Source organism: Myxine glutinosa, chromosome 3 (assembly GCF_964187855.1).
Source record: "Myxine glutinosa chromosome 3, kmMyxGlut1.1, whole genome shotgun sequence".
Taxonomy (NCBI): domain Eukaryota; kingdom Metazoa; phylum Chordata; class Myxini; order Myxiniformes; family Myxinidae; genus Myxine; species Myxine glutinosa.
The window spans coordinates 141114232-141141924 of NC_136263.1; the positions used below are offsets into that span (position 1 = coordinate 141114232).

The 27693-nt window shown below is 42.4% G+C and overlaps 1 protein-coding gene across 8 annotated transcripts in view; it reads right to left on the reverse strand.

The window, feature by feature from the left end:
- Nucleotides 1-27693, reverse strand: part of XRCC1 (X-ray repair cross complementing 1) — a 114874-nt gene that overhangs the window by 21847 nt on the left and 65334 nt on the right. For 4 of the 8 annotated variants that reach the window (XM_078774657.1, XM_078774653.1, XM_078774655.1 and 1 more), the window contains exons 7-12: nt 21645-21756; nt 21268-21517; nt 19479-19595; nt 18416-18482; nt 3958-4025; nt 615-736 (exon numbers count right to left, since the gene is read on the reverse strand). In XM_078774657.1, coding sequence (XP_078630783.1) covers nt 615-736; nt 3958-4025; nt 18416-18482; nt 19479-19595; nt 21268-21517; nt 21645-21756 — 736 coding nt within the window. Of the gene's footprint in view, nt 1-614; nt 740-3957; nt 4026-18415; nt 18483-19478; nt 19596-21267; nt 21518-21644; nt 21757-27693 lie in introns of all 8 variants that reach the window. The other 4 variants (XM_078774656.1, XM_078774652.1, XM_078774654.1 and 1 more) reach the window with 1 other exon arrangement.

The window sequence follows — 27693 nt, forward strand, 5'->3', positions numbered from 1 at the left end:
AACCTCCTCCATGTTTGACTGTAGGGAAGCTGTTCCTTTCTTTGAAGGCTTCATTTTGTTTTCTGTAAACATAGAGATGATGTGCTTTCCATGCTTGGCTACAATCTTGTGTCTGACCTCTTCAGACAATTCTCTGGTTTTCTTTCTTTTCTCCATGCTCATTGCGGTACACACAGTGACACAAAACAGCAGAATGACTCCTTTTCTCTATTCAAACTGGTTGAATGAGTGATTTTTATATTGCAGGCACCTGCAACTCACCACAGGCGAGTTCAATTCCAAAGTAAAGGAGAATCACCTGCTTGAAATCAAATTATTTCCAACAACTTCTAAAAGGTGGCAATTATATTTTCCAGGCCATTTTAGGATTTCTGTGTTGAATAAGCTAAGATTTAGAAATATTTTCAGCTTTTTTGTTTTGTTCCACTGCAAACCAAAGAAATACATATGTGGATACCAAAATATTTTTTAATTCCAACAATTTTCTGGAAGAAATGGTGCATTCTTTGAAAAAAGTACAAGGGTGCCAATATTTTTGGCCACGACAGTAAATATTGAACAAGCCAATCTAAAATAATGTTGAAAGCAAATGTTTGACAAAAGGACTTTTTTACCTGGAAGTTCTGGTATTGACAATTCAGAATCATCAATACCATCCATTTCCATTGCTTCATTATCAGTATTTTCATCTGTGGTTCCTTCATAAGGATCTTTTTGAGGATCAACGTCTTGTTTTCTGCTGATTCCAAAATGAACAACAAAGATGGCAAAAAACCAATAATTTGACCTTTACCAGCAACAGTGATATTGACTAAACTTGTTCCTTTCATCGTAGCAATACCACCTTAGTGTCTCACAACCGATTTTTACAACAAATAAAATAACTGTCAATCATTAATATTGATATTGATTAGCATATACAGTGCTTTCAGACAAGTATTCACACTCCTAGACTTTCACATTTTGTTGTGTTACAGCCTGAATTTAAAATGGATTAAATTGAGAATTTTTTGTCACTGATCTACGCATAATGCTCCATAATGTCAAAGTGGAATTATTTTTGTATTGAATTTTTTTTTTACAAATCAAATAAAAATGAAAAGTTTAAATGTCCTGAGCCAATAGGTATTCAACCCCTTTGCTATGACACTTATCTGTTCCTCCTCTCCACCCCCACCTGTGGCACCAACTTTCTTTGCAGTCTCACTCTTCCCTCCAGGCCTCTATCCATACCCATAATGTTTTCCACCCTCATTAACCGTCCGTAAGTGCACCTCTTTCTGGATTTTACGTTACCGGTTCTCCCCACCTCCCCACTATTCACTTTTTTTGTTTCATTTTTGCTTATTTCCCAGTTTTCCATTCCACTTTTGTGATTGAGAGTTTGCACGTGTATCCAGCTTATTCCGAAACAAGTGTGTGTCCACCCTCAGGAGAGCCAGGAAACAATATCTCTCTGTTCTCAAGACCTAACTTTCTTATCTGTCTCCCTCTTCCAAATCCTGGTGGCATCTGGTCAAATCTGTTTCTGGTGTTTGTTCCCCCTCCATCCCCTCCCTTACCTCAAACGGCTACACAGCTGACTCCGCACATGAAAAAGCTGAATGCCTCAACTCTGTGTTTGCCTCTAAATCTTGTGTCCCAAACCCATCCCTCTCTGTACCCACCGTACCCAGTCGTACCCAGCTGCTCCTGGACTCCGTGTCCTTTCCTCCTGACAAGGTGGAAAAGTTTCTGTCAACCCTCGACTCTGATTCTGCAACTGGACCTGACGGCATCAGCCCACGGGTCCTAAAATCCTGTTCTTCTGCTCTTTCACTCCCTCTCTCTGTTCTCTTCACCCTCTCTTTTGCTCAAGGTCAACTGCCATCTGCTTGGAAATCAGCCAACATCACCGCTTTGCACAAAAAGGTGCAAAAACAGATCCTAGCAACTACAGACCAATCAGCCTTCTCCAAATTATCACCAAAGTCATGGAATCCATCATTGCTTTGGATATGAAATCTTTCCTCTTCTCCAATGGCTTGATCTCTGATCATCAATTTGGTTTCAGACCAGGTCACTCTACTCTGGACATGCTGCTTCTGCTGCCTCAACAATGGATGGAGGTCCTCAATGCCAAACAGGAAATGAGAGCTGTCTCCCTCGACATATCACGTGCCTTCGATACGGTGTGGCACCCCGCTCTGCTCACCAAACTCTCCTCCTTTGGTATCCATGGAAATCTCCACGCATGGCTGGCGGACTTCCTCTCTAGTCGTAGTCAACGTGTGGCCCTGAATGGGTTTCTCTCGTGTCCTCTTCCTGTTCAGGCTGGAGTTCCCCAAGGCAGTGTTCTGGGCCCTGTGCTTTTTCTGGTCTTAATCAATGATCTCTCTGACTCTCTCTTGAAAATCCTCTCTATTTCTTTGCTGATGACTCCACTCTCTGCCGCTCCATTCCTCATCCCTCAGATCGGCAGTCGGCAGCCTCCTCACTCTCTGCAGACCTGGACAAAATCGCAGACTGGGCAAACAAGTGGAACATGTCCTTCAATCCTGACAAATCTCACACTCTTACGATGTCTCTCCGAAAAGACCGACTGGACAACCCCCCCATCTACTTTCTGAATAATCCTCTCCAAGAAGTTCTGTCACTCAAGCTTTTGGGTCTCACTATCTGCCATGATCTTTCCTGGGAAAACCACATTTCCAAGCTGGCCTCCAAAGCCAGTCGCCGACTGGGCATCCTCCGTCGTGCGAAGTCCTTCCTTGGCACACCTGAGCTTCTCACCACATACAAGGCTTTCATCCGCAGCTCAATGGAGTACTGCTCTCCCCTCTGGGCTGGTGCTCCTGCCTCACACCTAGCTCGTCTTCACGCTGTTGAAACCAAAGCATTCAGAATCATTGGAATCTCCCGCGATGACGCTATCTCCGAGGGCCTTTCACTTACTCACCGCAGGCAGGTTGGTGGTCTTTCCGTCTTCTACCGACTCCTCTCCGGTCTTGCTCCCCCAGCTCTCTCTGGGCTCTGTCCCCCAAATATTCCTACAGGTCGCACAAGATCTGCCTGCAACCCTCTTATGGTTAAACTGCCAAAATCAAGACTCTCTGCTCACCTTCACTCCTTCATTCCTCTTTTCTCCCGCCTCTGGAACAAACTCCCTCACTCTCTTCAATCCCACTCCTCCCTCCAGGTCTTTAAAACGGCTGTTCACCACCATCTCTTATCTTCCCCAATCCAAAACCTTGATCTTTTCTACCCCTGCTAATTTCACCCCAAATCCACTTTTTGAGGTGCCGACTTCTTTCCTGGAAGTCCTTGGTGTCCTTGCGTTTTATACCTATCCTGCCCCCCCCCCTCCCCCCGGCCCTCTCCCTCCCACACATCTACCGATGTCCCTGCTCTCAAATGTTGTGTTTGTGTGCTTCCTACCCTTCTCTCCCCATCTTGTCGACCGCTCCCCTTTTTATATACTTTGTTTGCTTGTTTGTTTGATTTGTTTGTTTGATAAATGTTAGCTTTCACCAGCCTCGACTCTGTATACACAAAAAAAAAAAAAAAATTCCAGTGTCCTTTCCCCCTCCAACTTTTTGTATACAGAGTCAAGGCTCGTTGAAGAGTCCTTGCTCTCCTTCTTCCCTACGTTCCTTTTTCATCCAAGTATTCCTTTATTTTGTCCCTCTACCTTGCTATTGGTCTGTGACCACGCCCCTCTCCCCCCACCCGCCCATCCCTGATTAGCATGTTGGTGCTGGAAATGGTTTAACAAATTGCTGCTGTGGATAATCGAATATCTGCACTTCAAAGAAAATGTGACTGTTGGTATAAAGTTGTTGCTTGACGAACTATAATCCAACCAAATTTCTGAGAAGCAAGTTCAATTGGTTAGATCTGTATGTGTGGAAGGTGGGAGAGAAGGTTGGTGGGGATGGGGTGGTTCAATGCAAAATTTATAGGAAAATAGGAAACAACCTGTGAGTTTTTCCATTTGAATCGCTGCTCTGTTCATTGTTCACATCATCCTGCTCTTCGTCGACTGCCTTTTTGTGACGAATGGGAGGGGGGGAAAAGCAGTTTCAGCAAACTTGAAAACCAGTATATTTTCGTTCATGAAAAACAAACAAAATAGATTGTTACGTGTGTGAGGTACAGTGTAGTTAGTAAAGCGTAACACCTTAGCATAGTCGATTTGCTCGCAGAGGATAGATTATTTTCATCTGTATCAAAGATTTTGTTTAGTTGAAGCTGTCTTGTTTTTGTAGGCGGTTGGAAGGCGGTGTTGTTTGCAGTAGAGGTCGTCTCGGTCAAGGAAGTCACGAGATCGGTCCTTCCTGTCTGAACTGGTGAGGGAACCCCTGAGAGGTTCATTAATATTGTTATGTTTGTAGGGAGTAGTGATAAGTTAGAACCAGGTAGATTTGCACAAATTAGCATGCTACGTATTCGTGATGAAGAAGAAGAACCACCATGTAATAAGTACTTGTTTAGTCGTGTAAGGTGCATCTTCATTCCCATCACGAGGGGTGGGGTCATGTTAATTAGTTTTGGGAATATGTTAATTAATCCCCTGTGTGTCGTGGCCTCTGTAGTTTGTTCCTTTGGACAATGCGCTAGACACATAACCAAGCCACGCAATGGACACCCTAATTAAATACACTAATATAATAAATAGCACCGCAAAGCGGGCGTAACCCCTCAGCCCATGCATGGTGGAAACCAATGCCAAGATGGCTGCTGTGGCGGCCATATTGAAAATCGCAGCGTGCCCATTTTCGAAAGGAACCTTCCTCTAACCAACCCCAACACACACTGCGAAAATGGAATTAATCGGACTTGTAGATTAACCGGCAGAGTTAATTAGTTAATCAGAGTTAACCGGCAGGCTTGAAATTGACGGAAACCAATTTCAAGATGGCTGCCGTGGCGGCCATATTGAAAATCACAGCGCGCTCATTTTCGAAAGGAACCTTCCTCTACTCAACCCCAACACACACTGCAAAAATGGATTTCATCGGACAAGCCGTTCTCCTTGAAACTGACCGAAACCAAAAGTTGACGGACGCCCGGATGGCTCCGTGGCGGCCATATTGAAAATCGCAGCGCACCCATTTTCGAAAGGAACCTTCCTCTACTCAACCCCAACACACACTGCAAAAATGGATTTCATCGGACAAACCATTCTCCTTGAAATTGACGGAAACCAAAAGTTGACGGACGCCCGGACGCCAATACCCCTTAGCCCAATTTGGGCTGAGGGGTGAAAACCACCGGCAGCCAGGCATCAAGCACTACCGCTAACAACCCCAACTTGGTAAGGACACAGGACAGGCAGACCGAGAGCCATGTCCCGAAGAGCCGTGATTGGTTGGGGTTTTGATTGACGGGAAGCACGGGTAAGATGCGACTCGCTGATTGGCAAAGCACCCCAGATGACGGCAAAGCCTGGGTGATAAAAGAACGCTCTGACGGACATTCTCTCTCTTGCTTCCTTCTCGTTCTGGACGACATTTTTGTCTCGCTTCCTCTGGCTTCCTCCTCGTTCTGGACGACATTTTGATCTCGCTCCCTCTTGCTCCCTTCTCATTCTGGACGACATTTTGGTCTCGCTCTCTCTTGCGCTTCTCGTTCTGGACACCAATAACAAAGAGACGTTGTTGCCGCTCTTGCCCCTTCTGATTTGGACACCGTCACGAGCGGCCGTGTTGGAACATCTTGCTGGTGGTTGCGAGGAGGAAAAGCTGCTGTTTTCCAAGTGCGAGCGAGCGTTGCCTGCTCACTGCAGCGTGACGAGGCCAGGAGTGAACGGACGTGCGGTGAGGCCAAGCAGCGCACGAGCGAGCGCATTTCACGCCAACACCAGAGCCGCGTCTGGACTGCATGCTCGGGTGGGGGGCCTGGACGATCCTGATGAGATTTCGGAGACAATCAGAGTTAAGTGCACACAGACGCATATTTATTTTCGGTTATCTTTCCGCAGTGATAGAGCGATTGCGTCAGCTACCCTACAGTGATAGAGTGATTGCGGCGGCCATCCAACAGTGACAGCGATTGCGGCGGCCATCCTACAGTGATAGAGCAATTGCGGCGGCCACCCTACTGTGACAGCTTGCGGTTTCCTGCGCTAGGACGTGGAGGCCTGAGATGAACCGGGACGATTCCTGATGAGGTTCAAGAGCAGCTCAGAGGAAGAGTTTTTCGGAGCTGTTTTCGGATGACGTGCTGATGTCCTTGGACTTCGCGCCAGGTTCTGGGCCGACCGGGCCGACGTGTGTGATATTCAGCAGCATAGATTCAACGAAAAGCGCGACCGAATATCGTCGCTTCGTGGCTGCTTTCCGCCGCCGAAATCCAGCGCGGCTTGGGCGATTCTGCCCCTGTTTGGAGAACACCCAACGAGGCCTTCATCGGGGCCGAGCGAGCAAGGCTTCCGCTGCCGAAATCAAGCGCGGCTTGGGCGATTTTGCCCCTGTTTGGAGAACACCCAGCGAGGCCTTCATCGGGGCCAAGCGAGCAAGGGCATGTCAGGACCTGGTTTGCGCCATTGACCGAGTGGTTCGCACCAACCGGAGCTGTTTTCGGATGACGTGCTGATGTCCTTGGACTTCGCGCCAGGCTCTGGGCCGACCAGGCCGACGTGCATCGAAGTCCTTTCCAAGGGTGTGGTGCTGACCGGGCCGCCGTGGTTCTGACCGGGCAAACGTGGCGTGTTGCTGACGGGGCCCCCACAGCCGTGATGCCCCCCCCCCCGCCCCCGAATTTCCATGTTTTAAATGTTTCCCAGTGTAAGTACCCTGGATTAGAATAGGTACACCATGTGCCTGCGTGTCGTCAGAGACGACTAAGAGGGTTGGCGTCAGGAAGGGCATCCGGCCATAAAAACATTGCCTCAAAAAGAGAACCATGACAATTACAACTACATATGGGCAGGGTACAGCCTGAAGTGGAGATCGGTTTCTGAGGTTTGGGACAATAACAGGGAGATCAGGAGAAGTGGTGGAAGTATTGGTCAGAAGAAGAGTGGACATATGTTGTGTGCAAGAGACGAGATGGAAGGGAAGTGGTGTGAGAATGGTGAAGGGTAGGCAGGCACAGAAATACAAGTTTGTGTGGCAAGGGTGCCTGGAGGGCATGAATGGTGTTGGTGTCCTGTTTTCTGAGGAGTTTGTAGACAGTATGGTGAGTGTGACGAGAGTGAGTGATAGGTTGATGATGGTGAAAATGATGATTGGAAAGCTCTTGGTGAACGTCATCTCGGGATATGCTCCGCAGGTTGGTCGGAGCGATGAAGAGAAGGACAAGTTCTGGTGTGCGATAGAGAAGCTGATGGAAAACGTGAAAGATGAGGAAGTTGTTGTGGTAGGAGGAGACCTAAATGGACATGTGGGAAGGAGTATGGATGGTTTTGAGGGAGTTCATGGGGGTTACGGATATGGTGTGAGAAATGGAGAAGGTGAAAGGATTTTGGAGTTTGCTAATGGAGCTGATTTGTTGATTTGTAATACTCAGTTCCAGAAAGAGGATAATAAGCTTGTTACATACACGTCAGGTGGGTCGACGACAACCGTTGACTACCTGATGGTGCGTAGGCGAGATAGGGGGCACCTCCGGGACACAAAGGTGATCCCGGGGGAGGAGGCTGTTTCACAGCACCACTTGGTTGTCTGCGACATAAGGGTGAAAGGTGTGAGGAGAGCTCGGCGGGTGAAGTACCAACCGAGAATGAAGGTGTGGAGGTTGAAAGAGGTGACAGTAAGGGAGGCATTAAAAGAGAGGCTGAGTAGGGTAGAGGATGATGTGGTTGAGCTTGAAAGTGGTTGGATGTCAATGAAAGCTAGTCTGTTGGGAGCCGTTGGTGAGGTATGTGGATGGACAAAAAGACCACCGAGGCACTCGGAAACATGGTGGTGGGATGATGAAGTTGGATAGACGATTGAAGAGAAGAGGAAGAAGTTCAAGGAGTGGCAGAAGGCGAAGGGTACGGGAGCAGAAACAGCAGAGCATGAAAGTTATAAGGCAGCCAAGAAGGCTGCAAAGAAAGAGGTAGCAAAGGCGCAGGAGGCATGGAGGAAAATGTTCGGAGAACGCTTGGATTCGTAAGAGGGTCAGAGAGCAGCATTCAGGATTGCAAAGCAGATAGAGAAAGAGAGGTGTGATGTGATGGGGGTGAGTTGCTTGAAGGATGAAGTGGGACAAATCGTTGTGGACCCAGATGGAATTAAAGGAAGATGGAAAAGATATATGGAAATGCTGTTGAATACAGAGAATGAATGGGATGGCAACATAGAGAGTAACCCAGTTTTAGGACCGGCAGAGAAGATAACTGAGAAGGAAGTTGAGGAAGCGATAAAAGCAATGAAGAGTAGAAAAGCGGGAGGGCCGACGGGAGTTGTGGGCGATATGTTGAAGGCAGTAGGAAGTTGGGGTGTGAAGAGAATGACAGAGATCTGTAATCTGGCGGTGAAAGAAGGCCGCATTCCAGTGAATTGGGAACTGAGTACCCTCGTCCCTCTATACAAGGGGAAAGGTGACCCTCTAGAGTGTGGCTCGTACCGAGCGATAAAGTTATTGGAGCATGGAATGAAGGTATTGGAAAGGGTGTTGGAGAGGAGGATAAGGAAGAAAGTGAAGATCGACAAAATGCAGTTTGGATTTATGCCAGGAAGAGGAACGACAGACGCACTTTTTATTGTGAGGCAGTTGCAGGAGAAGTACATGGAGAAGAGGAAGAAGTTGTTTCTTGGGTTTGTTGATCTGGAGAAAGCATTTGATAGGGTTCCATGCAAAGTATTGACATGGGCAATGAGGAAGTTAGGAGTGGAGGAATGGTTGATCAGAGTAGTGATGGCAATGTACAAAAGAGCGCGCACAGCTGTAAGGACGAAGGGCGGGAACAGTGGTGAGTTTGAGGTGAAGGTGGGAGTGCATCATGGGTGGGTCCTAAGTCCACTACTATTTGTCGCTGTGATTGAGGTGCTGGCTCAGGACGTAAAGGAGGGTTTACCATGGGAGTTGTTGCATGCAGATGATCTGGTGTTGATTGCGGAAAGTATGGATGGACTGAAGGAAAAGATGAACAAGTGGAAGGAATGTATGGAGACAAAAGGTCTGAAGGTGAATATCGGAAAGACGAAGGTGATGGCAACTGGTAAAGCATGTGGTGAGGTGGAAAGAACTGGGAAGTAGCCCTGTGCTGTGTGCAGGAAGGGTGTCGGAGTGAACTTCATTCAATGTACAATGTGCGCTGAGTGGGTTCATCAAAAATGTAGTGGTCTGAGAGGGTCATTAACCAGTGTGGCAGCTACATTCAAATGTAAGGTGTGCACAGAGGGAGCTGCAGATGGAGGAAATGTTGAGTTGGATCTTGGAGACGGCGTGAAGCTGGAAGGTGTGAAAACATTTTTCTACCTCGGAGACATGCTGAATGGAGAAGGTGGATCAGACTCGGCAACGGTTGCTAGAGTGAGATGTGCATGGAAGAGGTTTCGGGAACTGAGTGGCGTGCTGATGAGGAGGGGAGTGTAGTTGAAGCTGAAGGGAAAGGTGTATGCTGCATGTGTGAGAAGTGTTATGATTTATGGGAGCGAGTCATGGGTAACTAGAACGGGCACTCGGTAGAGCGCATACCTTCGCCGCAGCTACTGTTCTGTACTTGGCATGGGAGTGTAGGGAACAGAACAACAAAAATACGATTTTGACCTTTTCGTGACCTTGACCTTGACCTTTGACCCGATTGCTCCCAAAATCTAATCAAATGTGTCCCGTATAATAACCAATCATCCCACCAAATTTCATGCGAATCGGTTGAATACTTTTTGAGTTATGCGAATAACATACACACACACACACAGACATACAAATAAATACACAGCGATCAAAACATAACCTTCCGCTTTTGCGAAGGTAATGAACGTAGAGCAACAACTAAGGTTGGAAAGGGTGGAAATGCGAATGGTTCGATGGATGTGCGGAGTATCGTTGAGAGAGAGGAAGACAAATGATGAATTGCGAAAAATGATGGGAATAGAGCCTGTGATTGATGTTGTGAAGAGGAACAGGTTGAGATGGTTTGGTCATGTGTTGAGGAAGGATGAAAGTGACTGGTTGAGAAGAGTGATGGAAATGAATGTAGAAGGAAGTAGAGGACGGGGAAGACCGAGAAAGACTTGGTCAAAGATGATGGAAGAAGAAATGCGGGCAAGGGGGTTAACAAGGAGAGATGCAGAAAATAGGGCAAGATGGAGAAGATTGTCATGGGGACCGCAAGGCTAACCCCCGCTCTCGCAGGGAAAATGGCCTTAAAATGCATGTTGTTGTGTGTTGTTGTATCTTTCCCTTTCGTCTGTCTTTGGGTCTGTTCGTGGGGATGTCCCAATTTCGGAATAATAGTTTTATTTTGCCATGTTTTATTTTGTACCGGCAATTTCTTTAATAAAACCGGTATTTTTGTACAGTTTCATTCCGTTTTTGTTTGAGTTAATTTATTGCAGGGTCGAGGACTGCCAGTGGGATTTGAAACGGTAAGCTTCAGCTTCTCCCCCCGCATGTAGTAACTCAGCCATTGGACTGAACGCTTTGGAGTTAAAGCTCGTTTGGCCATCCGTGTTACCCTGAGGTGTTCACCAAGGGTATTCACACGACAATATGAAGTCATCACCAGCATACTTTACATTGCACCACCACCCATTAATTTCCCCCCTCCCTACAAAGTAGAAGGCCGGAGGTGACAACATCAGTGCTGCTGTGAATATCATCACTGGAGCAGTTCCATCGCTTTGTTGCATTGCCCTCACTGATGCGAGTTCCATTGCTATGGCTGCTCGGTGGATATTTCCGCATCCTGTGGAACGGCGGGCAACCTGTCCAGGATCAATTCCAGCCTTCAGTCGTGAATGACTCATGCTCTGTCTGGAGTATGGGCTTGACTATCATTTAGCAGATTTTATATAATCTTAAATTTTCCTGCATATCAAACAATACATTTTAAATGTGTGAAATGAAAGAATAATTAATAAAAATTTGGAGCAATCAAAAAAATTAAAATTAAGATGATTTGTTAAAGGTTGCTTTTTTGTTTTAGCTTTTTGAAAACATCTGACTCCACAATTCCATATTAAAATATATGCATAGCTGAAATAAAATTTTAGCAGCTCATCATAATGACACGTTTTCAACACTGAGCTGGTGGTTTGCATAATTTATTGAGTTCAGCTATGCTGCTCATACAGTGTGACCTCCCACCATAGATCAGAGCTGGAAATATAATTTAATCATGGTACTGCTAAAACATTTCCTACTCTATTCAAAAAATATGATGGGATCTTTAACATCCACCACCTAATACTATCAGAGGGCACATCCAGCTTAATATTCCCTCCAAGGGATGGTTTATTACCTCCACCATTGAAAGTGGATGGAAATTATGTATTCACCCTGTTTGTCTGCCTGTCCGTGAGCATAATATCTCAAGGGTTAGGGATGGATTCAGACGAAACTTTGTGGACAGGCTGGGTGTGTGACAAGGACAAATCGATTATATTTTGGTGAAGATACGGATATGATAAATTGTTAATTTTCAAAGTGATTCGTCATCATTGAGAGATGGGGCCAAACATGATGTATAGAAGGATATTTCAAAAACTTGTGGATGGATTTTGATGCAAAACAAAACTTGGTGGATGAGTTGTGTAGGTGACAAGAACAAGCCGATTATATTTTGTTTAAGTTCCAGATCCAGATCCGGGTTATCAGTGGGTTACAAAACGTAAACTGTTCAACCTGGCAGAGGTATGTGCTATCCTGAATGCTGTCCTGTTCATTGCTGTAATGGCTGGCCTGGAAAGTACCGGAATGACAGCTTAATACAATTTCTGGATAACTATTCTAACAATTAAAATTCATTTCTAGCAATTAAAACTTGCAGCAACATCGCTTATCTTATCTCCATCTTATCTTATCTCTTATCTTCCCCCATCCAAAACCTTGATCTTTTCTACCCCCGTTAAAACACCCCAAATCCACCTCTTTAAATCCCCAACTTCTTTCCTGAAATTCCTAGAAGTGTTCATTTGCTTTATACTGTGTACCCCTCCCTCCTCCCCCAGCCCTCCCCCTTCCACAGAACTACCGACATCCCTGTTCTCTTCTGTCGTGGCGGCCATATTGAAAATCGCAGCGCGCCCATTTTCGAAAGGAACCTTCCTCGACTCAACCCCAACACAAACTGCAAAACACTGCTTGTGTGCTTACCTCTCTCCCCCTCTTGTCTCCTGATCCCTTCACTGCATGCTTTATGTGTCTGTGCATGTTGTCATGTTCAATGTGTTAGCTCTTACACGAGCCTAGATTCTGCATCCAACCCCCACCCCACCACCAAAAAAAACACAGCAAAATATGCTCCATTTTATCAAAAAATTTGAAGAAAAAAAAAGGAAGAAACAAGAAGACGTCATGCGGAGCACGATACTTGCAAAATCCGCACCCCCCACTCCCCAAGGAAAAAAAAATTCCATTGATACAGCAAATTGTCCATTTCATGAAGATTAAAATTGACAATGTTGATCAAAGCTCAGGTCAATAGGAAGAAACGTGACGATTTTTCAGATGAAAAATGATGATTTTGGAAGTTTGACCTCGAGTTGACCTTTGACCTCAAAAAGAGTATGTTTCCCAATTTAGTGACTCGATATGCAAACGCTGTTCAATTTTCAAGTCAATCGGTTGAGAATTGACGGCTTTTTCGATGAAAATTGATGATTTTAAAAATTTGACCTTGACTTGACCTTTGACCTCAAAAATAGTATGTTTCCCAATTTAGTGACGATATGCAAATGCTGTTCAATTTTCAAGTCAATCGGTTGAAAATCGACGGCTTTTCAGATGAAAATTAATGATTTTGAAAATTTGACCTTGAGTTGACCTTTGACCTTTTGACCTCAAAAATTGTTCATTTCCAAATTTCGTGACTCAATATACAAATGCTATTCAATTTTCAAGTCAATCGGATTTAAAATGGCGATTTTAGAAATTTGACCTCCAGATGACCTTTGACCCCAAAAACAATAGGCTTCTCCATTGGGACGACCTATACAACTTGGTGAAGTTTTGTGACAATCGGTTTTGAATTGTGACCTCTAGGCCGGTGACAAACAGACAGACAGAAGCACAAATGCAACCGACCAATATACTTGAAAAATCTTCGATTTTGCAAGTAACAAACAGACAAACAGATGAAAAATCGGTCAGAGACCGAGGACTTGCCGGAATGTACTTTTTTATCGGCCATTTTGGACAAATATGGTAGCCGAACCACGTGACTGATGACGTCATCATTATTTGTTTTCTAAACTAATTTATTCCTTGATGATGCTCAAGAAATTTCATCTTGATCGGATGAAGTTTTGTACTTGTCGAATTATGACGTCATAATGGAGGCACCTATGACATAATCATTAACATATTTTATTCCCCATGGAGAGTTCTTTACAATGACCCATGTCTCAATTTTTTTCTATTCAGCACTTTCAGAGATATAGAGGTGCAAAGTTTTTCCGTTTTTCCAAGATGGCTGCTGAACCACGTGACCGATGACGTCATCATTATTTTTTTTCTCCACCAGTTTATGCCGACATGGCGCTCAAGAAAGTGCATCTTGATCGGATGAAGTTTTGTACTTGTCGAATGACGTCATAATGGAGGCACCAATGACATCATCATGAACATATTTTATTCCCCAATGGAGAGTTCTTTACAATGAGCCATGTGTCAATTTTTTCTATTCAGCACTTTCGGAGACATAGAGGAGCAAATTTTTTCGGTTTTTCCAAGATGGAGGCCAAACCACATCACCGATGACGTCATCATTATTTTTTTTTCTCATTATTTTTTCATTATTTATTTTTTTACATTATTTTTTTTCTCCACCAGTTTATGCCGTCATGTCGCTCAAGAAATTGCATCTTGAATGGATGAAGTTTTGTACTTGTCGAATTTTTTTATTGAATTATGACGTCATAATGGAGGCCTTGGGCCGAGAGAGTTAAAAATTGGGCACAGTCTATTCCAGGGCAAGACAAATATGTGTGTAAAGTTTGGCGATTCTAGGTGCAACGGTGTAGACGTTGTACTGCGAACAAACAGACAGACAAACAGATGAAAAATCGGTCAGAGACCGAGGACTTGCCGGAATTTTCTTTTTTATCGGCCATTTAGGACAAATATGGCGGCCGAACCACGTGACCGATGACGACATCATTAACATATTTTATTCCCCATGGAGAATTCTTTACAATGAGCCATGTCTCAATTTTTTCTATTCAGCACTTTTGGAGATATGGAGGTGCAAGGTTTTTCGGTTTTTCCAAGATGGGGCCGAACCACGTGACCGATGACGTCATCATTAACATATTTTATTCCCCATGGAGAGTTCTATACAATGAGCTATGTCCCAATTTTTTCTATTCAGTACTTTCGGAGATATGAAGGTGCAAAGTTTTGCCGTTTTTCCAAGATGGCAGCCGAACCACGTGACCTATGACGTCATCATTAGCATATTTTATTCCCCATGGGGAGTTCTTCACAATGAGCCATGTCTCAATTTTTTCTATTCAGTACTTTTGGAGATATAGAGGTGCAAAGTTTTTCCAAGATGGCGGCCGAACCACGTGACATATGACGTCATCATTAACATCTTTTATTCCCCATGGAGAGTTCGTTACAATGAGCCATGTCTCAATTTTTTCTATTCAGCACTTTCGGAGATATGGAGGTGCAATCTTTTCGGTTTTTCCAAGATGGCGGCCGAACCACGTGACCGATGACGTCATCATTTGGGCACAGTATATTAGAGGGCAAGACAAATACGTGTGCAAAGTTTGGCGATTCTACATGCAACTGTGTAGACGTAGTGCTGCAAACAGACAAACAGATGAAAAATCGGTCAGAGACTGAGGACTTGCCGGAATTTACTTTTTTATCTGCCATTTAGGACAAATATGGCGGCTGAACCACCTGACCGATGACATCATCATTAACATATTTTATTCCGCATGGAGAGTTCTTTCCAATGAGCCATGTCTCAATTTTTTCTATTCAGCACTTTCGGAGATATGGAGGTGCAAAGTTTTTCGGATTTTCCAAGATGGCGGCAGAACCACGTGACTGATGACGTCATCATTAACATATTTTATTCCCCCTGGAGAGTTCTTTCCAATGAGCCATGTCTCAATTTTTTCTATTCAGCACTTCCGGAGATATGGAGGTGCAAATTTTTTCCGTTTTTCCAAGATGGCGGCCGCACCACGTGACCGATGACGTCATCATTAACATGTTTTATTCCCCATGGAGAGTTCTTTACAATGAGCCATGTCTCATTTTTTTCTGTTCAGCACTTTTGGAGATATAGTGGAGCAAAGTTTTGCCGTTTTTCCAAGATGGCGGCCGACCACGTGACATATGACGTCATCATTAACATATTTTATTCCCCATGGAGAGTTCTTCACAATGAGCCATGTCTCAATTTTTTCAATTCAGCACTTTCGGAGATGTTGAGGTGCAAAGTTTTCGGTTTTTCCAAGATGGGGGCCGAACCACGTGACCGATGACGTCATCATTAACATATTTTATTCCACATGGAGAGTTCTTGACAATGAGCCATGTCTCAATTTTTTCTATTCAGCACTTTCAGAGATATGGAGGTGCAAAGTTTTTCGTTTTTTCCAAGATGGCGGCCGAACCACGTGACTGATGACGTCATCATTAACATATTTTATTCCCCATGGAGAATTCTTCACAATGAGCCATGTTTCAATTTTTTCTATTCAGCACTTTTGGAGATATGGAGGTGCAAATTTTTTCGGTTTTTCCAAGATGGCGGCCGAACCACGTGACCTATGACATCAACATTAACATATTTTATTCCCCAAGGAGAGTTCTTTACAATGAGCCATGTGTCAATTTTTTCTGTTCAGCACTTTCGGAGATATGGAGGTGCAATTTTTTCGGTTTTTCCAAGATGGCGGCCGAACCACTTGACCGATGACGTCATCATTAACATATTTTATTCCCCATGGAGAGTTCTTTACAATGAGCCATGTCTCAATTTTTTCCATTCTGCACTTTTGGAGATATAGTGGTGCAAAGTTTTTGCCGTTTTTCCAAGATGGCGGCCAAACCACGTGACCGATGGCATCATCATTAACATATTTTATTCCCCATGGAGAGTTCTTTACAATGAGCCATGTCTCAATTTTTTCTATTCAGCACATTCAGAGATATGGAGGTGCAAAGTTTTGCCGTTTTTCCAAGATGGCGGCCGACCACGTGACATATGACATCATCATTAACATATTTTATTCCCCATGGAGAGTTCTTTACAATGAGCCATGTCTCAATTTTTTCTGTTCAGCACTTTTGGAGATTTCGTGGTGCAGTTTTGCCGTTTTTCCAAGATGACGGCCGACCACGTGACTGATGACGTCATCATTAACATATTTTATTCCCCATGGAGTTCTTTACAATGAGCCATGTCTCAATTTTTTCTGTTCAGCACTTTTGGAGATATAGTGGCACAACATTTTGCCGTTTTTCCAAGATGGCGACCGAACCACGTGACTGATGACGTCATCATTTACATATTTTATTCCCCATGGAGAGTTCTTTACAATGAGCCATGTCTCAATTTTTTCTGTTCAGTACTTTCGGAGATATAGAGGTGCAAAGTTTTTCGGTTTTTCCAAGATGGCGGCCGAACCACGTCACCGATGACGTCATCAATTGGGCACAGTCTATTCCAGGGCAAGACCAATATGTGTGTAAAGTTTGGCGATTCTACGTGCAACGGTGTAGACGCAGTGCTGGAAACAGACAGACAGACAAACAGACAGACAGACAGATGAAAAATCGGTCAGAGACCGAGGACTTGCCGGAATTTACTTTTTTATCGGCCATTTAGGACAAATATGGCGGCTGAACCACGTGACCGATGACGTCATCATTAACATATTTTATTCCCCATGGAGAGTTCTTTACAATGAGCCATGTCTCAATTTTTTCTATTCAGGACGTTTGGAGATGTGGAGGTGCAAAGTTTTTCGGTTTTTCCAAGATGGCGGCCGAACCACGTGACCGATGACGTCATCATTAACATATTTCATTCCCCATGGAGAGTTCTTTAGAATGAGCCATGTCTCAATTTTTTCTATTCAGCACTTTCGGAGATATGGAGGTGCAATGTTTTTCGGTTTTTCCAAGATGGCGGCCGAACCACGTGACTGATGACTTCATCATTAACATATTTTATCCGCCATGGAGAGTTCTTTACAATGAGCCATGTCTCAATTTTTTCTGTTCAGCACTTTTGGAGATATAGTGGTGCAAAGTTTTTCGGTTTTCCCAAGATGGCGGCCGAACCACGTGACTGATGACGTCATCATTAACATATTTTATTCCCCATGGAGAGTTCTTTACAATGAGCCATGTCTCAATTTTTTCTGTTCAGGACTTTCGGAGATATGGAGGTGCAAAAATTTTCGTTTTTTCCAAGATGGCGGCCGAACCACGTGACCGATGACGTCATCATTAACATATTTTATTCCCCATGGAGAGTTCTTTACAATGAGCCATGTCTCAATTTTTTCTGTTCAGCACTTTGAGATATCGAGGTGCAAAATTTTTCGGTTTTTCCAAGATGGCGGCCGAACCACGTGACCGATGACGTCATCATTTGGGCACAGTATATTAGAGGGCAAGACAAATACGTGTGCAAAGTTTGGTGATTCTACGTGCAACGGTGTAGACGTAGTGCTGCAAACAGACAAACAGACAAACAGAGAAACGAATAGATCAACATACTTGCCGGAATCTTTTCCGGCAAGTAACAAACAAACGAACAGATCAACATACTTGCCGGAATCTTTTCCGGCAAGTAACAAACCAACCAACCAACATACTTGCCGGAATCTTTTCCGGCAAGTAACAAACAGACAGACAGAACCACAAACGCAACCGACCAATATACTTGAAAAATCTTAGATTTTGCAAGTAATAAGAAAGAAAACAAAGTGAAAACTGAGTACTCCCTTTCGGCATGCGTCATCGCAAGACGTCATGCAGCAGCTGGAGATTTAATAGGAAAGGAGTGGTGTGCAATATATAAGCCAGAAAATGAACCAGGGTTCATGTGCATCTCTAGATGGTGGGTTAAAGTTACTATATAGTGGCATGGATACTAGTCAGGTGGGTGAAAATGGCTGCCAGATATGGTGGTGTCTATAAAGTGTTTCATCAAATCACCAACAATGCAATCAGATGTTCACTCAATTAGCTCACATACAATGGACGTCATTTTTACGAGGAAAAAAACCCTCTCTGATTGTACATCAGGCTGTCAAAGCAGAGACACTTCAACTCAGCGAATATTGGCTATTCTGCTTACCGGTGCCTTTTGTACTTCACTACACTCTTCATCTTCACTGCTTGATCCCACACTAACAAAAATGTACCTTGGAAGGAGAATGGTTTGAGAAAATAAAATTACAAATAGTTAGTGATGTTTTGGAGTAGTCGGTATCAATTTCTGTGGAAAAAAAAATTAACTTCAGTCATTTCACTACATGCTGTTTAAAATATGAATGTGTGACAATGTTAAGGGTGTAGTACTGGTCAAAAGGTTTTTTTTTTGTTTTTTTTTTTAGCTGAACAGTTTCCTTATAGTCTTATAAACAAGAATCATGCTATTAGAGGTCATAGAAGTACCCCTAATTATTGAAAAATTCAAATTTTCTAACATCATACACGCCCCTCAATAACCGGAAGTAGCATTATTTGTTACAACTTTAATTTGCATCATTCTTTTGGGCTGAAATTTGGACAGGATATTCAGAATATCACTTCCATTAAAATGATGAAGGCTTTTGTTTATAGGAGTAGCCATTGTGGATTTATTGAAGGACAACTAAGTTTTATCTGGTAATTGGCATAATTAGCTAATTAGTGAACATTTGACATAATTTCACAAAATCCTCTCATCAGGTAGTAGAGTAACACATGTATAATACATGTACCAAGTTTTGTGTGAAAAGAATGATAGGTGACATAGAAGATAGAAGTAGAAATGTGTTCTTTGTTTTTCCTTGTTTTTTATTGACGGTCTAATTTATGCAAATTATATGCATGTAATATGACAAAGAAGCGTTGAAACTGGTCTGAGTTAAAGCCAAGATTATATCTTTCAAGAAAAACTGAAAATTAGATATTAACTTGACTTTGTTTTTGTGTAAAGGCCTCTCAAAGGTACCTATGTAGTTTTCTCAATTTTTCACCAGTACTACACCCTTAAAGTGAAAGACAGCAAAGTTACGTGAGGCGTGAGACCATGCACTGCTCCTCAAACTATGCATGACAAAGCCTCATCATGCTTGTATAACTTGTAAGGCATATATGACACCTATGTCCAAGCAACAGAAGAAACCAATTCTGTACAAAGTAAAAAGCAATACCTCTTTGTCGGGAGCTTCTGCTTTTTCTTGTGACAGGCTGTAACCCAATCTTTACGGACAATGCAGCCACCCTGAGACTTCACATGTTGATACTTGGGTGTATTAGCAAATGCACATCTGTAAAGAAAGGCCACAATTCAGTGTTGGATGGAAAATCTCTGCAACCAAAGAACATATGAACGTGCAACACAACATTGCCATGTAAAAACTTGAATGGCACTCTGACGTCGTGACGTCAACCGATATGCCTTCGCCCACATTATTACATCATGACACATATTTGTACCAAGTTTGATTTAAATCTCTTCAGCTGTTCTCAAGCATCACATTTTTTGCCTAACATGACCTCTGACTTTTGATGCCAAAATCTAATCAGTTCATCTTTTCATCATAATACTGTATATATGTATACCAAGTTTGGTCAAAATCCCATCATTGGTTCACAAGTTAGCACAGCAATATAATTTTTTCCTGATGGGACTTCTGACCTTTGACCTCTTGATCCCATAATCTTAGTTCATCTTTGTGTCATTATGCATACCTGTACCAAGTTTGACTTAGTTCCCTTCAGCCATTCTTAAGTTATCGCGGTAACGAAAACCTATTACAGACTCTGAGATTTGACATCTTGATACCAAAATCCACTCAGTTCATCTTTGCATCATAATACTTACTTGTACCAACTTTGGTAAAAAAAAATCTCATCACTGGATTACAAGTTATCGCAGTAACGGGACTATTACCTAACATTACCTCTGACCTTTTGACCCCAAAGTCTAATCAGTTATTCTTTACATCATTATACATACCGGTATCAAGTTTGACTGAGATCCATTCAGCCGTTCCCAAGTTGTAAACCTATTACAGACTATTACAGACCTTTGACCTCTTGAACGCAAAATCAAATGAATTAATCGTTGTTCCATAATACATACTTGTACCAACTTTGGTGAATATCCAATTACGTGTTCACAAATGACCACGGTAACAGGATTTTTAAAAATCTAACATGACCTCTGACCTTTGACCTTGTGACCCCTAAATCGAGTCAGTCATATTTACCTCATTATACATACCTGCACAAAGTTTGACTTAGATCCCTTCAGCCGTTCTCTGTTATCACGGTAACGAAAACCTATCACGGATGGACACAGACAGACAGCCGGATGGAAAACCCCAAAACACAACGCCTCTGGCGACTTCGTAGGTGGAGGCATAAAAAAGAAAAAAAAGAAAAATACCCCAACTAAAAATACAAAGGTGATAATGTTGACATCATTCATTGGGATGGTGCTGTATCAAACACAATGCATTCCTTTCAGGAGCTTAAAAGGAAAATTGGGTGCTGGAGGAAGTTTTTTTTAACACAATGTGTATATATACATACATACATATATATATAAATTTAAAAAATGGGATATGTACATACCTAGACCAAATACAATGGAATCTTTCAGAAAAAATAATCTTAGATAAATTAGGAATGACAAGATAATTGCAACAAAGAAGCAATCACATTTTATTAAATTAAATATTTTAATAAATGGAATATGCCAATTTCTTGCTATTATTACATCATCAAAATTTGTCCAAAACACAGTTTGATCAGCAATCCACTGCAGTCATTTTTCACGTAAATTATGAGAAAGGCTGTGATGCAAAGGCTTAATCACCTGGAGATTATGTGAATTAAAACTGCTGTCCATTGCATTGAATAGGAAGACAATAATTTTCATATGCAAAGCGTTTGCAATGTCAGCACATGAGTGGACTTGGAACAAAAACGTACATTAGGTGAGTGCAGTTTGGACCCCAGTCAGACATATATTTTGCTCCCATGGAAACGGCTTTCTCTCGTATTTCTGCACGAAATGGGTTCTGGAAACCACTGAGAACAAACACAACTCCTCTGAGGATATCTCCAATCTCCTGTGGTTGGGAGGTTGGTTTCGGAGTAGCAGAAGTAGAGGCAGTGGATGGTGAAGACCCCAATTCCTTCTTCACAGCCTTTGCCGATTGTGGCGATTTATTTTCTCCAGCTGAGCAGACAAATCAAGCATTGTACTTTACACACATCCTCATAAAGACTGCACTTAAATTCCTCTTTCAATCAGACATTGTACTTTACACACATCCCCATAGAATACTCATAAAGCCTGCACTTACATTTTTCTTTCAGTAATGGACTGGAAGTTTTCTCAAAATTCAAGGTAGATTGCTTCTTTTTTGAAGGAGAAGAAACACCAGAATGGTCTGATTTCCTTTTCACCGAGGCCACCTATTCGCATTTCAGTCAAAAATAAAAAATAACAAGTACAGATACATTCAAAGTACACCACCCCAATGCCAAATAATTAAATATCCTCCTGCGCGGCATTGCCGGGGCACCTCTGGCGCCCGGCAATACCGCCGTGCAGCTCATGGAGACTGCGTTGGGAGGGAGAGGTGAGAGGAGGGAGGGAGAGATATTTGATTGATTAATTGCATAATTAAAATCAATAAAAGATTGTCATAAAATATTTTCTTAATCAATTGCCTTATAGCATAACTAAACCACTAGTGCTTCTTCCGAAGATGTAACTTTTAGAAATTTAATTAAATAAGTCATTAATAAAAAATAATAATAATTAATTGATTAATCAATAAATAATTAATCGATGAAATGATGAATCAATAAATCAAAAATACCCTTTACAGACAAATCACTTGGTCATTGTCATGTCCAAATATCAGCTTCCCAGCTCAAAAGGTGCCTGAGATATTGGCCAGATGAGAAAGAAAATAAATATATGATTAATAATGAAAATAAATAAATAATAATTGTAAAAAATTAAATAATTAATCAATTGCCTAATAGAACACGTAAACCACCACCATTTCATCCGAATCTGTAACTTAAAAAAAACAAAACATTTTTAGTCATTAATCAAATAATTAATCGATTAATCAATAACTCAAAAGTAGCCTTGACAGCCAAATCACTTGGTCAATGGCATGTCCAAATATCAGCTTCCTCGCTCAAAAGGTGCCCGAGACATTGCCCAGAAGTGAAAGGAAATATATAAGCACTTAATTAATCGCTAATAATTAAATAACTAATCAATTAATTGATTAATCAATAAATCAAAATTACCGTTTTTGACAAAGTACTTGCTCACTATTGTGCCGAAATTTCAGCTTCCTAGCTCAAAGGATGACTGAGATATCGCCCGGACAAACAAACAAGAAAGCAAGAAAACAAACAACCAGAGTGAAAACTGAGTACTCCCTTTCAGCGTGCGTCATTGCCGAGCCCCCTTCGGTGCCCGGCAATGGCGTTATGCAGGGCCTGGAGATGGCATAGGAAAGGAGCGGTGTACAAAAATAAAAATCGCAAGCTTAGGGAAATGGCAGATGAAGGAGAGAAAAAATAAAAACGACTTGTGAGTTAGTTTGTGTGGTTATGTCGTGATGCAACCTCTGTAGAATTCTGCACATCAGTCAAAAAATAAATAAATAAAAAGAAACTCCTCCCCCACCCATAGCACCAACCACCCTTCACCCTCCCTCCTCTCCGAGTACGTAATAAACACATGGAGCAAGTGTTGAGGACACCAAGTATAAGAATATGCCATCACTTTACAAAACACAATGTATCAGATAACATGCCAAAATAACAACAAAATGTGAAAAAGTCAAGGGGTATGAATACTTTCTGAAGTCACTGTATGTACTGATTTTGTTACTGCTAGGTTGAATTTCGATCAATCGTGGTTTCTGAGCCGATTTGTGATGGTTATCTCCCACCACAAGCTTTTTGTTGTTTCTTATGTACCATTAATAATAATGATACTGAAGCATAAAACGATGGACAAAATAAGGGATTATTGGTCACAATTTCGACCTTACACACATCATTGTAAATCAGCTGGGCTGCTGTGGCGGAAGTGGTGGTGGTAACTGAGACACGCAGCGTGTACAGTACAGCACTGTACCTACTTCTGCATCAACAGTACATTCAGTGTAATTTTCTGTGGAATTGTAATCAATTCCATTGTTTTGACTATTATTGCCATTAGTGATTTTAACCACAGCTCCCAATATTAACCATGCCTCCCAAGAGGAAAACTGTTCCTAGGGTGAACAACGTGCAAAAAGGTCGAGGAGAGTGATGCCGGACTCAGAAAGTGAAGGCTTTGGATAAACTTGGTCGAAGCGAGAGTGCTTTATTTATTCGCTGGTGTTAGGAGCTGCAGAACGATTTATAAAAGAAACACATCGACAGTCTTAGCAAAAGGAGGAAAGGAAGGTGGGGGCATTGGGGCTGGCAGGATGAGTTGGAGTTACGCACACTTGCCTCCAAGCCGTCTAGCCTGGATTTGAATCCCGACCACGTTCCTGTGTTTCGTTTCACAGACAGGGAAGGGAGTGTGCCTGCCTCAAATGGACGTTAAACTGGACATACCATCTGCCAGCATTATTTGGCAGATATTTGAGTCCCCATGGTGTCCTTTGCAAAGAGTATGCGAACTGTCTCCGGTACCCTGAACAAATTCCAAATTCCTACCCAAATACAGCTGGGAAGGCAATGGCAAACCACCCAATATAGCCCTTGCTCATGAAGATGCGTCGGTGGGACAGACGCTCTGTGAAGGCTATGGTCCATCAGAGAGATATAGTCGGGGTGCCACGGAGAAAATGTGTTTAAAAAGAGATTGAGGTAGTCGTGAAAGAACATACTTTTTCTTGTGTGCTTGTTGGTAGATTGAACCATGGCACACATGCTTAGGGAGGCCTGCTTGGTCAACTCTCTTGCAAAAGTGGTCATCAAGCTGGATTTATAACTTTGTAACTTTGCCACATGATGGAATTTAGACCAAAAATTAGGGGTAGAGGATATATAATTGATTGTTTCACTGTGTTCCCATTGCTGTATCCCAACATTTTTGGTATCATTATGTTGGGTTTAGTTAGGGTGGGTTACAAGTTGGTAGGAAAGATTTTTGATGTGGTCACCGAGTGCACATGTAGGGGTCAAAATGTCATGCTCGGAAGGGGTCGGTGAAAATCTGGCAGTCTTGGGTTTAAATAACCTTGCTGCAACCAAACCAATGAACATAAATGAATCAAAATGACACAAATTTAAGAGTACTGTGTGACAAAGTTTTTAATAATCAAAGGATGTTAGATGGATCCATGGGTTTTAGGATTATTCCCGAGTGTCTGAGCAGAATCGCAAAATTGACAAAAATTGAGTTTTCTTCATAATAATAGTTCTGCACAACCTACAGTGAAATATCAGAACCCATCACAGAGTCTGCATATAAATACATCTTTGCATTATATGGGAAAAAGGACTTCTCTGGATCTATGGATGAGCTGCACTGTCATCTTTTCCAAACAAAAAAAATCTGACCTACGAACATTGCCACCGACCAGTGATGTGTTTCAGTTGCATATAATGAGGCCATGTATTAAATTTTGATTTGAAAACGTGCAACGCGGGCAAATCCAACGTTGCCTGATCCCATGGATTTTGACAGAAATGCAAAGAAGGGATACTTGTTGGCTACATTAATGACCAAACCATCCAAACCAGGTGTCATGTCTACGAAATGCAAATGCCGTAAAAATAGATGTAGATCGCATTGCCCTTGGAGGAAAGCCAAAGTGCCATGTAATATGCCTTCTAACTGCTGCGGAGATCCACCATTGTGTACACTTGCTGAGGAGAAGAATGGTGACATTTTATCAACATGGACATAGACATCTTGTACTCTGATTCATAAACCGTCTTTCATAATAGTAACTATAGCCGAATATTGGTATGATATAAAGTATATGAAAATACCAATTATTAGATTCTCTTGACTTTGTAATATCCTTTTGTGGTGGCAAATTCAAATGATGATGAGGGGGTGTTGTTTGGAATTTTGTGTGGGGGAAATTGCTGGATGAGTGAGTTTTCATGTACATGTACAATGTACATGCATGTAAGGTGTCGCTACAATGATAACAAATGGAATAGTGATTATGCACACAGTCACAAGATCTTTTAATGAGTAAACTTGGTTATTCTGAAAATCCTTTATAATCACACTGTAATAATCCTCGATATTGTATGAACATGATATGTCCAATATGACAGTATCAACAAAGCGTCGATTGATGATGTACATGAAGGATTCATTTATGCAACAAAAGCATGTGAATCAAGTGCAACTTCTTTCTCAGTTACATGTATATGTTAGAGCCCGAGTTCCATTGAAAATCTTTCATGATTTTTCAATAAGCCTGGCATTGGCGGAAGTTAGTAAATGAACACAAAGGGTTAATTTGAAATATCCAGAAGGGGTTAAAATAATATGCAAGAGAGAAATAGGTTGAAATTGATAAGTTAATAAATTTCATTTACTCCTGTTTTGATCATGTTCAATACCTTTACAAAGTATTCACACCCCTTGACTTTTTTCACATTTTGTTTTGTTGCAGCCTTAAATTAAAATTGATTAAATAGAGTTTTTTGTAATGAAATAATACCCCATAATGTCAGAGTGGGAAAGTTTTTAATAAATATTTTTACAAAGTAATCAAAAATGAAATACAGAAATATCTAATTTTTGCAAGCTTTCAATCCCTTGAAGTCAATACTTTGTAGAAGTGCCTTTGGCAGTGATTACAGCTTCGAGTCTTCTTGGGTCTGTCTGTGTCAGCTTTGCACATCTGGATGTTGGGAGTTTCTCCCATTCTTCCTTGCAGATTTGCTCAACCTCTGTCAAGTTGGATGGAGAGCGTCAGTGAACAGCAATTTTCCAGGCTTTCCATAGATTTTCAATGGGATTTATGTCTGGCCTATGACTCGGCCACTCAAGGACTTTCATGTTCTTGGTATGAAGCAATTCCCGTGTTGCTTTGGGTGTATGTTTGAGGTCATTGTCCTGTTGGAATGTAAATCTTTGCCACAGTCTAAGGTCTTTTTCACTCTGAAGCAAGTTCTTCCTCAGGGATTTGCCTGTATTTGGCTTCATTCATTGTTCCCTCTATCCTTACATGTCTCCCAGTTCCTGTCACTGAAAAGCATGCCCATAGCATGATGCTGCCACCACAGTGGATCACGGTAGGAATGGTGTTAGATAGGCGATGAGTTGTGCTCAGTTTCCGCCAGACGTAGCACTTTGCATTCAGGCCAAAGAGTTCAATTTTTTTTTGTCTCATCAGGTGGCTTAGCGGTTAGGGTGCCGCCTTGGGATCCTAGGATCCTGGGTTCGAATCCCGGTTGATTGCTGAATTAACGCCAGGGGGTTGACTCAGCCTGTCATCCTTCCGAGGTCATCAAATTGAGTACCAGCTTGCTGGGATGAATGATCCCGGTGTGTACCCCGGCTTAGAATAGGTACACCGTATCCCTGCGCATCGTAAGAGTGTGACCAAGGGTTGGTGTCAGGAAGGGCATCCGGCCATAAAAACATTGCCTCAAACAGTGAACCATGATTGTCATGGGGCCCGCAAGGCTAACCCCCGCTTTAGCGGGGAAAATGGCCTTAAACGATCATTCCTTTTTCATTCAGATGACAGACTATTTTAACTCATGCTCTCAGTCTTTCACATGCCTTTTTGTAAACTCCAAGTGTGCTGTGATGTGCTTTTTTCTCAGGAGTGGCTTCCATCTGGCTACTCTCCCATAAAGCCTATATTTCTGAAGGACTACAGAGACTGTTGTCCTTCCGGCTCAGCCAAGGAACTCTGGAGTTCTGTCAGTGGTCATTGGGTTCTCGGTCACCAACCTGACCAAGGTCCTTCTTGCCTGGTTGCTCAGTTTGGTCAGATGGCCAGCTCGAAGAGGAGTCTAGGTAGTTCCATATTCCTTCGATTTCCTAATGATGGAGCTCACTGTGCTCTTGGCAACTTTCAACACTCTAGAAATTGTTGTATACCTTTCCCCTGATAAATGCCTCCTTAAGATTCTATCTCAGAGTTCTACAGACAGTTCCTTGGACGTCATGATAGTTTCTGCTCTGACATGCACTATCAACTGTGTTCTTACACAGTTCTGACAGAACTGCTCTGACATGCATTGTCAAAATGTGTTTCTTTCTAAATCATGTCCAATCAATTGAATTGGACACTGGTGCACTCCAATCAAGTTGTAGAGACATCTCAAGGATGATCAAAGGAAATTGGATGCACCGGAGACCAATTTGTAGTGTCATAGCAAAGGGGTTGAATACTTATTGAC